The sequence below is a fragment of the Drosophila arizonae genome, chromosome X, assembly GCF_054131065.1.
Source record: "Drosophila arizonae isolate 15081-1271.41 chromosome X, UAZ_ARI_1.0, whole genome shotgun sequence".
NCBI classification, from domain to species: domain Eukaryota; kingdom Metazoa; phylum Arthropoda; class Insecta; order Diptera; family Drosophilidae; genus Drosophila; species Drosophila arizonae.
In genome coordinates this window covers 21,146,633-21,160,285 of record NC_142927.1, presented here as the reverse complement: position 1 = coordinate 21,160,285, position 13,653 = coordinate 21,146,633, and the positions used below count along the sequence as shown (strand labels likewise).

Sequence of the window (13,653 nt, the reverse complement as noted above, 5' to 3'; positions counted from 1 at the left end):
TTAGCATAGAAAAAAAAAAAATAATAATAATATAATAAAAAACATTTGCTGACATTGGGATTAGAAAGCGTTTTGATAAATCGATGCTAAAGCCTCGGAAAATGTGCTTTTGGCATTTAACCGATGCGTCATTTATTTCGGGATCGTTTCAGACCTCTGATCTTTAGAGCGAACAACAAAAGACAACATGAAAGAAAAAAAGTGCTTCCATTGTAAGTACATATATGCATATACATATATATATATTTTTTTAAATGATTATAAATAAATAAATACAAATACATTTATGCTCGATGCGATACGATACGATACAATATGATAAAAAAAACATATATATATATATATATTTATAAATATATATATATAGAGTAGTATATATATATATAGAATAGACGATAAACGAACGTCAACGCAATGGGCTCCCTCTCTTCCTCCCTAGGCCTGCTCAGCAGCAGGAGCTGGCGGTGGTGCCGCTGCCCCGTCTCCTGCGCCTGCAGCGGATTCGTCGGCCACGGCTAGCGTGGCTAGCAGCTTGTCCGCCTCGGCCGCCTTCTGCTCCAGCTCGGCCAGCTGGCGCTGCTTTTCGGCCAGCTCCTTCTGTTTCTTGGCGCGTCGCTCCTCCTCCTTGTGCAGCTGCTGCTCCAGCTGGGTGCGCAGCACCGAATCGCCCAGGCCGAGCTTGTCCATGATCTGTGTGATGTCGCGACAGTAGCGCAGGCGCGTGCTCGACACCAGCTCCTCGTTGCAGTCCTCGCGCCCCTGCGCCAGGCGCGCCAATACCGACAGCTTGGCATCGATCACCACATAGTTGCTGCTCGGTATAAAGCTGTCACTCTTCTCGTTCAGATAGTGGACCAGGGTGCGCAGCGAATTCGAATTGACCTTGGCATTGATGGCGCCACTGGCGAAGTCCTGCGACTTCATCATCTGCGCATGCGTCGACTTCTGCTTGCACACCAGACAATTCCAATTGGGATGCGGCAGCCCAGTGATCTCCGGCACCACCAGTCCGCTGCAGTTGGTATCGCGACAGTAGAGCCCCGATATGAACGAGCCCTTCTCCTGCAAATCAGATCAAAGAGACAAGACAAAGAAAATGAAAGAAATGCAGATCAGTTCAAGCATTATCTCAGTTATTCATATACGCAAATATTTGGCATTCCTTTTCAGCAGATGTGCTAAAAATACGCAACAGATATAGGCAGATATGTCTCTCTGTCTATATATGTATATATTTATATATATATATCTGTATTCGACTAGATACATCACATCACACACATCTGTTTCTATGTGTATGTGTGTGTGTGTGTGTGTGTGAGTATATGCACGTCTCTATGCAGATCGTAAATATTGTGACACATAAAAAACATGATGCTTAATAACAGATTTGGTATGGAAGAGATCGTCGCCAGATTGACAAAGATCCGTCCGTACGCGATCATCACAGATCTATAGTCTGATCGTGCTCCTTGCGCCAAGGTTAGCCACGTCATCGTTCCGTTCTGCAAATCCAATTTGTTCAGTTCGAGGTCTCCGAATATTTGCGCTAATTAGCCAACCATAAATTTCAGCGAAAAGTACGACAGTAATAAATTACGGAATAAGTCCCATTGAATTATGGACTACCAAAGAACCATAGAGCTATCATCAGATCAGTTCTATAGATATGGAGCAAGGAAGGGATCTGCTAATAGTTAATTAGTTAGTTAGTTCAGTCTAAGTCATATATGGAATTGATATTAGTTATATTCAGCCTATATGTATATCTTCTAGATTTCAAGGAACTCAAGAAGTATTATCAAATATAATTGCATAGATATAATCTTATAGCTGACATCCAATAGGTTATGGTAGCTATGATGAATTCGTTATATATCATAATCAGCTTAGCTCATTTGTATGGAACCAGAAAGTATGGTCAGTTATACAAAGATCAAGAACGTTTCGTAAAATAGTCGATATACAAAATGTTCGGTTAACTCTATAAATAATAATCCTTTTGCGTCACTTAACCACTTAAGTCTAAGAATTATAGACTTTAAGCATGGAAAATGTAGTGATTCTTATCATATGCATTAAGACCAAACCCCTAGCACTTTCTATAGATAATATCGAACAACTGATATTTTAAATCTAACTAACTTTACGTAAGTTTTACATCATTATCTGCTCAAACCATACAACAAATTATGAGCATTGAATTAGTCCAAGAAATGTAAATGATTGTAATATCTATATTTGTAGATCTGAGACATAAATCTAACAGATAATCTAATGTATACATGTCTATGGACTTCAAATACCCCTTAAAGAATTTCCATTTGAATATCTAGAGTTCAAAAATATATATCATAGCTAATATTAAAAATGTTGGATTACTAATGAAAACTTTTACTTAAATATTATAGAATTCATAAATTAAAGATTTATGAACTTAAAAAATACAATAAGTATGTCCAGTTATATATGTGTATATATTCATGTGAAATATATAAATTATACTATAAATAGGTCCAGTCATACAATATATACCTGCCAGTTATATTGATCAGCTAGATCTGATCTGATATTGATAATATTTAGCAGCTTGATTTGATGATTTGTAATATTCTAATATATTATAAATATTATTATCTATAATTTTCAGCATTTTAGATTCCCATAGAGACATTTTCAAAAATTAAAAGTTCTTCTCAATGATATCATTTGTGTATTCATTATTCATTATGCGTTATATGTATATCATTATACCAAGTTGTTTTAAGTGATTTAATTTATGTCTTCATTATACATAATTATAAAAAGTTTTTCTAAATGATTTCATTTATGCGGACATTTAGAAAAACTTTTTTTATTTGAAAAGTTTCCACTGAACATTTTCCAATATTTCTCAATCCATTCTTGATACAATTTATATAGAAATTGTATTTAGTTTTTGAAGAAAATTGCCAATAAAAACTATACTATATAATCGATATAATTAATTGTAACTAATTGTACTATGATTACGATTATATGGTATTCTTATATAATCGTAATCATAGTACAATTTTAAATGATTACGATTGTACGAGACCCATATAACTAGAAAATAATAACTTGCAAAAAGGAATCTCTTGGTTAATTTTACTACATTTATATATATTGTTTATTTATTTTTTAAGTTCTTCTATTACTCTAGAGAACAGTTTTAAATTGAAAGAGTATTATATGTACAATATGAATATAAATCAAAAATGATCTGAAATACCCAAAAATTTGTAACGAAAATTCAGCATTCATATTTGAAATTTTCGTAAAATATTTAGCAAAAATTGCAAAAATTTTTCAAGTTTTTTTTTCGATTTTTGGTAACAAATCTCTGAGTAGCCCTATATATAAGTGATAGATGGATGATATTGTTGTAGCTACATCGAGTGAGCTCCTAAAAAAAAAAAAAAGAAACAAACACCAAAAAAGTTCAGTGAACCAAATGAACTTGAGTGGCTGCCGCCCAGCGACGCCCCCAAGACAAATCCGGGCCATCTCAGAGGCTGTGGCGCCCGTTTCATTTGCCCGTGGAGACAGCTGATGGGTGCTTAAGCGTCAGGGCGAAAGACTTTAGCAACTATTTCGGGCCGTTGATGAGCTGCTCAAAGGCATTAAATTGCTGTTATAATTGCTCATCCCATTGTAAGTGAGTCTGGCGGGGCAGCCAGGCAGCCAGAGTGAGAGCGAGAGCCAGAGCGAGAGCGAGAGCGAGAGCGACAAAGTCTATAGTTGATTTCATGACTAGCGATATGTATGGGCTCTATGGCCGTGGCCAAGAAAATCTATTTATCCAATATACGAATCTAGCATATATATATATATATATACATATATGTGTATACAGTTAACATATATTGTGTGATATACATATGTATAGCTGCTCATGAGATATGCCAATAAAAAATTTAAAAGTCATAAAACGCGCGACAACCACCGTCCGGACAGCCGAGCGAAATTCGAGGGGGGGAATTGAATTCTTGGCGTGTATTTGTGTATGCAGTAGATCAGCGAGAAATCAAAATCAAATTCAGATTCGAAATCAAAGTCAAAACCAAAACCAAAACCAAATTCAAAATCATTTGCCAACGGATGCGGATATACGCACAGACGTTTCAGATACGCTGGGGAAACACAATCGCCAATCTATATAGATATAGATCTGTAGATCTATAGATATACAGATACAAATAGATGTGTGAAGGCATGCGAAACGCCTCAAATATTCATGCAAATTAAAAGCTTTTTGGAATTTACATATTTATTTGTGATTTAATTGAATTGCTTTGCTGTTAAAAATAAACACATCGAATTTCGTGCTGCTCTTGCTATTATTATTATTATTATTATTATCAATGATGTTTTTGTTGTTGTTGTTGTTGATGGTGTTCTCGCTGGTGTTCATGTTGTTGTTATTTTCATTTTGTTTTTCCTATACCCTATATTTATGGAAAGTAGGCAGAAGCGAGGGCATTTTAATTTTTAGACTGGGTTTGCTACAGGTCTTACTATATTTCATGTTTATTCCTTTGTTCAATAGGCAGAGTGCAGAGGGTAGCTCAGGTTAGTTCAGCTTGACTACCAATATCTGAACTTATCTCTGCAAGAGTCGAACTTGAACTGATGCTGACTCTGAAAAGTGAGCGAAGCGTCGGCACTTGTGGAGAGTCAAAGTCGAGCTGCGAGGCTTAGCTGGTGCTAGTCTAACAGCTTGAGCTCTACCTAGCATAGATGGATAGATTCAGTTAGACTGTGGGTTTAGCAGATGAGAGTATAGCACACCGACTCTATTGCCAGGACAACGCTTAAAAGAGAGAAGACACCTCTCATGCGATACTACGGCATGAAACTCTTTTACAGGCACATCTCATTCGAGCTGGGATGCCTTGGAAATGTTCAATGTAGTGCTGCCCATTCCATTAAGGTAGAATATACTCTCCGATAAATTCTCCTTCATTTTTGCACTTAAAGAAAAAAGAAAGGCGATTGCTGCCACCTTGTAGGGGTGTTGGTATAGGCCTAAAGAATTGACGAAAATGCTGCTATCCTGTAGGGGTATTGGTAAGTAGCTGGAAGTCCCAATGAGGTTCACTTCATGCAAAATAAAAACAGATGTAGGCATAAGCTAGAGTCTCTATGCAGCTGAACCTAATAGCAATTAGCTCTAATATAATGTAAAGTCAAAAGTCAGCATAAAGATGATCATGATTGAACAAGTTTACACAAATAGAATATATATCATATATAAATCAGCTGCTATTTCATTCAGCTCCATCAACATTCTTACGGAGCATCCGGCCCGTCGGGCATACCCACACAAATCATGCACACTCACTTATATTTTCATTCGTATATTCTGTTGCTTGTTTGCTGGCATTGTTTGCATTGCGTGGCGCGTTTTGCTGCTTGCCACTTGTTGCGCCTGGAAGCTGATCAAATTTATGGCCCAGTCAACAAAAACAAAAACAAAAACAAAATTGAAATACAAATAAAAAATACAAACAACAACAAGTGCACATCCCGAATGGCGCTGCTTGGCTGCAAAAGTGTGTGTGTTTAATTGCTTTCGGATGGATGTGGATGGGCACAGGAAATCCTTAATGTAAATTTCTCATTGTTTGCTTCGGGCGGCAAAAGAAAAAACAGAATTGAAAGGCGAAAAAGCGAAACATATCAACAATATTTGCATTCTCCTTGGACTTTTCTATTAGTACATACATACATAGATCATTCCACGCGACACGCCCTTCCGATGATCGCCTGACACCGCCTGTTTACACGTACCACTCTCGATTGCCGGAACTTCTTACAGGCAAGCGAAAAGAATGACTTGATTTATATATATAAATATATGCCTATATATATATGGTTACCTAGCCAATAGATATCGGAAGGCTCGAACTAGCTGATATGTGAAAAGTAATTGATAAATTTACATACTTAAAGATAGAGAGTTTATTGGGTTGAGGTGTTCCAATATTTTGAATAACACCATCAGAGAAATACTTCAATTAGTTCCAATATTTCTGATATTATATGTATTAAATAAAAGAGCCTAGTTTATTTGAATACCTTTTCTGATATATAAATTGTTATGCGGATAACAAGGAACAATCTTCTTGTTTAGTCTGGCAGCAAAACTTTGATCTGCTATTTATCAGTTTTTTGTCAATCATGTTTCTCTTTACCATATATGTATGTCTCACAAGTATTATTATCTGGTATTATCGGAATTAGAATAAAAAACAAAAATTCTATAACCTTTTTTAATTTTCCTGAAATTCTGTTAAGGTTTTGGTTTTTGTCTCTTTCCATTTTTATGATATCTGTGTCATACGAAATTCGTTGGTCTAGTATATTTTGAGTTATCCTGATATGTTTTATATTATCGAAATCTTTGGTAATTGGAAGACTTTTATTTTAGCTCTTTTTTGGCTATTTTTTTTTTTTTTTTTTTTTTTTTTTAAGCTTTGCTTAGTGAATTATAATGAAATAACTTAGGTAAACTTTTGATAATAAAAAAATATTGCTTTTATTATTTCATTATTATTTAAGAGAAGAAAAGAAGCAAATAAATTTTGCAGAATAACGTGATCAAATGTATATATAAAATTTTTAAATTTATAGAATCATTATTTCGTAAATATAATGATCACATTTAATGATCACATATATATATATATCATATATATATATATATATATATATATATATATATATATATATATATTTTTTTTTTTTTTTTTTTTTATATTCCATATCAAATATAAAATCTAGTTCATGTTATTGCAATTTTGTAGTTTTTATAGCAATGTTTTTGCCCAAGAGCAAGACACGACACGCGCCCAGAATTTATAGAATTTTCGAATAAATTCAAAACCATCATCAATTCAAAAATCAAATACACTGAGCGCAGCTGTGATCATATACATATATAGATATATATATATGTGTTGCATACCCTGTATCTTTAACTAACTCTAACTCAATGTTTCGATGTAAATTTCAAATTTGAAACATTTAAATAGAATCCAATATGAATATGATTATTAATAGTCTATTAATACAATAGATATTTGCATTATTTGGGTAAGAGTATAAAGGCAAACACCCGCACGTGTAGCTGTCTATATCCATGTGTGTGTGCGTGTGTGTGCCGTGTGTACTCTCATGTGGGTGAACAAGTAGTTTATACAGCTGCTCGATCAGTCAACACCTTCGACTGTAAATTGTGCCTGGTCGACGTTGTGTATTTCGGATTGGAATTGCAAATCGTTGGCCACTCAATCAAGTCGAATCACCAGCCGAACACAAATTGCAGCTGCAATTTCCATTCAACTAAAAAGCCCATGAATTAGTGGAAAATTAAAGAAAAGAAAATTGTCTGGAAAATTCAGGTAATTCTCAATGAATTTTTAAATTGATTCGTCTTATGCAGTTGATGTGACTGAAATTAAGAATTCTTTGAATTATATTTTAGGGAAAAATTAATTTAAGCTCCCAATTCGATAGTAAATTTGGTATTAAGCTTGATTTTTTTGAAAGGCCTAAAGACTTTTAGTTCCTTTGAATGAAAAACATAATTAAAAGTGAGCTGGTTTTTGCGATCATTAAGGGATTAAGTTTCTTTTATATGTTTGTTGTTATTTATGAAATTTTAAATATCTTTTCAATAGGTGTCTATGACAAATCAATCTATATGCATTGAATGATTTAGAGCTCAGAAACGCAGATGTTCACAATTTCTAATGCAGGTTATCTTTAGATAAAACCCAATAAGAACTATTCACATTGGAATGTAAAGGCTTTAATTTTTTTAAAGTACAAATTTCGCTTTCGTTGTAAAAATAGTAGTAAAAGATCAGCCAGCAGTCAGTCAATTAGTCGGTCGATCGAGCCACTCTTATATCGGTCAATCAGTCAGTCGGGGAGTCAATCGGGATCAGTCAATCGATCAGTCAGTCATTCAACCAATCTATTTATCAGTTATTAGTCAAACGATCAGTCAGTCCATCAGTCAATCCATCAGTCATTAAGCCACTCTATTAAACCGTCGATCAGTCAATTGATCAATCAGTTTGTACAATCAGTCAGCATAATCAACACAACCTCTCATAAAGACTTCCCTCAACTCTCGATCTGCTAGTCAGCATCATATTTATGTGTAGTACCACACTTACGATCCCCAATCTTCGATCCCAGTTTCCACTTACCGTTGGGTCCAAGCAACGTGGGCACTTGCACGTGAAGCCCTTCTTCATCTTGAGGAACAGATGTCGCGCTATGTTGCCCGTGAAGAGTTTCGTATAGGTGGTGGTTATCTCCTCGCCCTCGGCAATGTCGACAGCGGCACGCACGATCATATTGTTGGTCTTCTCCTCGAAGGTGTAATACGAGTTGGGAATGCAATCGTGATTCATGACAGCGAACAGCGGATAGAGGGCGCGATAGTTGAACTCCTGGTTGTCGGTGGTGCGATCTGTTGTCTTGTCGAAGCCGTTCGTCCTTAGCACGGCCACGGTGCGGTTCATGATCTCCACGATCTTCTTGTCGGTGGGGAAGTTCTTGAAGCACTTGGCCGCATTGCGCACCTCGGTGCGATGATTGTTGTCCAGATTCGCCTGCAGGCAGTAGATCAGATCGCGCTGATCTTTGCTCAAATTGATGGCGCGCGCCACGCACAGCAGGCGTATGATCACTGAATTGGCCACGTCCGGCTCGTTGGAGCCCCACGCTTTGAACATATCGCAATCGGTCTTGTGCTGCTTCTTTTTGGCGCACAGACTGCAGACGGGCAGGCCGCAGCCCTGGCGGCACATGAAGCGCGTGTCGGGCAGCATCTTGAAGCAGACGCTGCACGCGTTCAGCGTGTCCTCCTCGTGGGCAGCCAGGCCGATCAGGAGCGGGCTATCCTGGAAGATGATCTCGCCGCGCTTCAGGTTGCGCGTGGCCATCACGCCACGGCCGGCGATCTTTGAGACGCCCACCTCCCAGGCGGGATCCTTGTCCTTGAACGGCGCCAGATGCAGATCCAGCAGCTCCGACGTGCGTTTCGGGCAAATCATTGTCAATCGTCGATCGTCAAACACTTCAACACCTGCTTCAAATGCGTTCAACCACAATCTCACGAAAGGCCACCAAACAAAAATGAAAAAACGTTGCCAAAAGTCCAAACGCTTCGCTTTGCTCTCAATCTGAATTGGAATTCTCAATTCGCTTGATTTCAAATTTCCAATTGTGAAAATTTCTAATTTTCAAATTTTTAAATTTTGCAATTTCAATTTGTATTATTTTTTATTGAATTTTGATTTTGTTTTTAGATCCAACACTCGATAAAGTTTTTCGCTTTTGTGCCACTTGCCACGAGTTTCACGGCTGCCGTTCGCAAACTGTCGCCGTTTTCCAGCCTTACATGATTTTTATGTGAAAAGTCGGAAAATGTTTCGCGCAAAAATCCGAAAGTCCGAAAATCGAATAATTTCGTTTAGCATTTCGGCTTGCGGCACGAGGCGAGTGCCGAGTCGGGTCAGAGACGAGCCAAGCAGCCGCAGCTCATTATGATAAACAGTGGATAATGTTTGTGTTGATCATAATGACGATGATGATGTGGATGATGAAGATGACTTGATAGTATTGATAGACTCGATGTTACTACTAAAACTGATCAAGTGTAAAGCAATTTTGAATTTAACAAAGGAAATTAGCTACAGAGTGAGAGGGAGGGACAGAGAAGAAAGAAAAAAGAGTGAGAGAGAGAGGGAGAGCGTGAGAGAATGAGCATTATTGGAAAGAAGAGGAGAAAGATAGAGCAGAGTGAAGGAGACTTGGAGAAGGGGCGAAAGTTTGAGAGAGAGAGAGAGAGAGAGAGAGCGAGAACGAGAGAGCGAAAGCGAGTAAGCAGAAAGGGACAGAGAGAGAGAGATGACGAGTGATAGAGAGAAGTAAATAAGATAGAGATTACACATGACAGAGAGATAGAAGAGGAATCATATAAACGAGGGCGAGTGAGAAAGGGAATAGAAGAAAAGAGTGAGCGAAAAAAATAAAGATGAAATGGGGAAAATAAGAAGAGGCAGAGAAAGTAAATCTAACTGAGATAGAGAGAGAATGAGGAAGTGAGAGATACAGGCATACAGCGAGAGAGAAACTGAGATAGAATGAACGGGAATAGATAGGTAAAGAGTAACGAGTGAGAGATGGAGAGAGAGGGGGAAATAGAGAGATAGAGAGAGACAGAAAAGGAGAAATAATGACAAAGATATATAGAGAGAAGGACTGGGAGAGAGAGAGAGACAGAGAGAGAGAGAGAGAGAGAGAGAGAGAGAAAGTGTGACAAAGTGCTAGAGAAAGAGTGACAGGGAGAGAGAAAAAGAGAGTATCAGAGACTGTGAAAGAGGTAAAGCAAGCGGGAGAGATAGATAGATATGGGACGAAATAGAAAATGATTGAGAAGAGATAATGAGTGAGAGGGGGGAAATGTATAAGAGGGCAGCGAAAGATAGTGATATAGGGATAGAGAGAACGAAAAGCACCTTTGAAGCAGAAGTGGAACGACGCCAACGCCCACGACCAAGTCATTGCGCCCCCACCCCCAGCCCGCCCGCTATTGGGGGCATCGCCATTGGCGCCGTCACACTCAAGAGGTGAAACGGATTACAAGTGTTAAGCGCAAAAATCTGGTGGAAAAAAAAAATATATATACACATACATATATAATGAAAGAACGGGGCGACAAGTTCTAGCTGACAGCAACGGCTGCAGATGTCTATGGCTGGATGGATTGATGAATAAGCCACGGGCTCCCAGCAAAAGCGAGCAGAGCCCGGACCCCCGAACGGTCGAATGTCTCAAATGCGCCGCCAGTTGAATGGCTGTGTCTGTGGCTGTGGCTGTGCCCGTGGCATAGGGGCATAGATTTGTGCACCTCTGACAGTTTGCTGGAGGAGCGCCAAAAATGAATGGGCGATTGGAGTGGGGGGGAGTGCGAAAGAGAGACAGAGCGAGATAGAGAGATATGCAAAATACAAACTCGACAAGCTTAAATCATTTGACATTCTTGTTCAGATGTTTGTTGTGCCTGCACACTCGTGCCCGTACTTGATGCGATCCGCAATTAATCGTCTCCGTCGACTGATCTCTGTGCAATTACCCCGTATATTGGACATGACAGCCAGAGGAGGAAGCCGCTGCGTCTTCCAGCTGAACAATTTATGAGGTCTACGACTCCAACGGCTTGAAAGGGTGCACATTGATCCATGATGAATGTTTCTTATTAGCATGATTATTTCCATCTTTATTTATTTTGGACTTTAATTATATTTATAAATCTACCAATAAGTATTCCTATTCCATTATTATAAAAAATGATTTCGTTGAGATTTATTTTATTTTTTAAGTATAAAGATTTTAGTATATATTATATAACAATTAATATTATTATATATATATTTAATGTTTATATAAAATGTTGAACTTTAGGCACATCAATATTTTAATCAAAAGCTTCAAGTGTTGCCTTTGAATATTATATAAGCACAATAAACAATAAACCATAATTGCTTTTCCAAATCAAAACAATTAAGAGTTCTCTAGTCGAGCCTGCTCGACTAAGAAATCCCCAGCAAACAAAAATTTTAAGATTTTTGTATTTTTTTCCATGGACAAACCCAGGAAATCTGGTAGCTCCAGCTCTAACGGTATAGACTGATATGGCTAGAGCAACTCAGCTAGTGATCCTGATCAAGTATATATATATACTTTACCTGCCACGCCTCCTTCAGCCTGGTACATACATTTTCATAAAATCATTATGCTCTGATTTTACATTCTCAACGAGTTTAGGGTAAAAACCCATCTGAAGCCAGCGGCCTTTACGATTAGCTCAATATAATCTAATTATGTATACATAATGTTAGAATTGAGCTTAGGTTAGGTGCTTAATTAAAAGAAATAAATAAATAAATATGCATAGAATTATAGAATGCCATTAATTAGAATTGTCCAATTAGAATTCCCCATGAAACAAAGAGAAGCATAATAGTCAGATTAATGCGTTTTGTTATACTCGCTCATGTAGTGAAAGAGTATATTGGTTGTGTGCAATCCGAGCATGAGATATAAAATATATAGTGGATTTATGGAAGCTCTTAGAGGGCGTTGCATTTACCCTTCAATTATTTTTCTCATTGAAAACTCAGCTCCTTAATTCCAACTACATTACTCTAGACTTCTTCATAGGATTGATTAACAATTATATATACATTTCTACTGGGGGCGTGGCAATATGGAAATATTATAAATTTTATATAAATAGAGTTTGTAGAACTGTTGAACTGCTCTATTGTCTTTGGAACTTGACGGTGCAATGTGCAGTCGGTAGTGCCCGACTTCCTATTTATATTTATATATATGTAAGTATATATTTAAATGTCACTATACAAGTGGGTCAAGTGCGACCTAAATTATTTTTGGAGCATTGATAAGACACCGAACGACGCCATATAAAACGATTCCAGCTCGCCGTACTCATACTCAGTCTGGAACCGGCATTCAAAGTAACCAAAAATGTTTGTGGCAAAGATTTTATTGATCTGTGCAGCTGTTGCGCTGGTCAGCGGCAATCCCCAAATACTTGGCGCACCTCGCCAGCTAAGCGGAGCTGACTTGGAGCAATCGAAGCGGACGCTGCAGGAGTCTCTCACGAAGCTGGCAGCTGGCGAAGGACCCAACTACCGGTAGGCCGCCATCGCCTCAACGTGCTCTGAGTTCTCTAACGATTCCCTTGTTTTGCTTGGCTTTCCCATAGCATTTCGAAGATTCTATCGGCAAGCCACCAGGTGGTTGCTGGCTCCTTGGATAGGTACACTGTGGAGCTGATCGACAGCAACGGCCAGACGAAGGTGTGTGACGTCAAAATCTGGAGCAGGACATGGCTGCCCAATGGCATTGAGGTGACCTTTGAGTGCCCCAACGAGGAACCCTTGGTTAGGAAGCATAGCCCCTAAGCGCCAGTTATCCAAAATAAAGATTACAAATTGATGCAAGAAAATGGACTTTCATTTAACTGGATTGTTTTCTTTTTTCTCCTTTATCGATAATCGACTGTAAGTAATCGAAACACAAACAGCTGACGATGATATATTATATTGGCATTATGCCCATTGGGCAGATCTTTCATACTTTTATATATTATAGTATAATATTATAATATATGTATATAAAGGAAAACAACTACTTCTTGCAATCGTGTCAAGCGCTCAATAAATCTCGTGAGTGAAACGTCGAAAAGACACTGAAAGATGCCATATAAGTCGATTGCAATTTGCTGTGCTCTTTCTTATTCAGTTTGATATTTCAATTGGGATATGTTTGTGATCAAGATTTTATTAACGACAATGCCCAGGAACAATTCCCAGGAACATCTGACGAGCTAAGCGGAGCTCAATTGGAGGTATTTATCAATCGGACGTTGGAGGAGTGCCCCGCTGAGCAGACATCGCTTCAAAATGATTTGAGTTCTCTGAAGAGAGCACGCAACAACCAGACGAAGTTAGGATCTACTAAATCAGATGAGGTTAAGGTCTCTATCAGATCGTGGCTGCGCAAGGGCAATGAGGTGTTTTT

General features: G+C 38.1%; 2 protein-coding genes across 2 annotated transcripts; one reads left to right on the top strand and one right to left on the bottom strand.

Annotated features, from left to right (window-relative positions):
- Positions 1–205: 205 nt before the first annotated feature.
- Positions 206–9,436, bottom strand: SmydA-9 (SET and MYND domain containing, arthropod-specific, member 9). The gene is made up of 2 exons (XM_018016205.2): positions 8,244–9,436; positions 206–1,062 (listed from the first exon to the last, which is right to left on the bottom strand). Exons 1-2 carry the CDS (start codon positions 9,093–9,095, stop codon positions 436–438), a joined length of 1,479 nt encoding a protein of 492 aa, XP_017871694.1. The 5' UTR covers positions 9,096–9,436; the 3' UTR covers positions 206–435.
- Positions 9,437–12,544: 3,108 nt separating this feature from the next.
- On the top strand, positions 12,545–13,078 carry LOC108619566 (sarcocystatin-A-like). Its single transcript, XM_018016218.2, has 2 exons — positions 12,545–12,764; positions 12,836–13,078. The coding sequence occupies exons 1-2, from the start codon at positions 12,595–12,597 to the stop codon at positions 13,032–13,034; spliced, it is 369 nt and encodes a 122-aa protein (XP_017871707.1). The 5' UTR covers positions 12,545–12,594; the 3' UTR covers positions 13,035–13,078.
- Positions 13,079–13,653: the final 575 nt, after the last annotated feature.

Excerpts from the sequence above, each read along its gene's own strand:
- LOC108619566 (XM_018016218.2), top strand. The coding sequence starts at position 12,595 with ATGTTTGTGGCAAAGATTTTATTGATCTGTGCAGCTGTTGCGCTGGTC. Across the intron at positions 12,765-12,835 it reads GGCGAAGGACCCAACTACCG|CATTTCGAAGATTCTATCGG; the intron begins GTAGGCCGCCAT and ends GCTTTCCCATAG.
- SmydA-9 (XM_018016205.2), bottom strand. The coding sequence starts at position 9,095 with ATGATTTGCCCGAAACGCACGTCGGAGCTGCTGGATCTGCATCTGGCG. Across the intron at positions 1,063-8,243 it reads CACGTTGCTTGGACCCAACG|GAGAAGGGCTCGTTCATATC; the intron begins GTAAGTGGAAAC and ends TCTGATTTGCAG.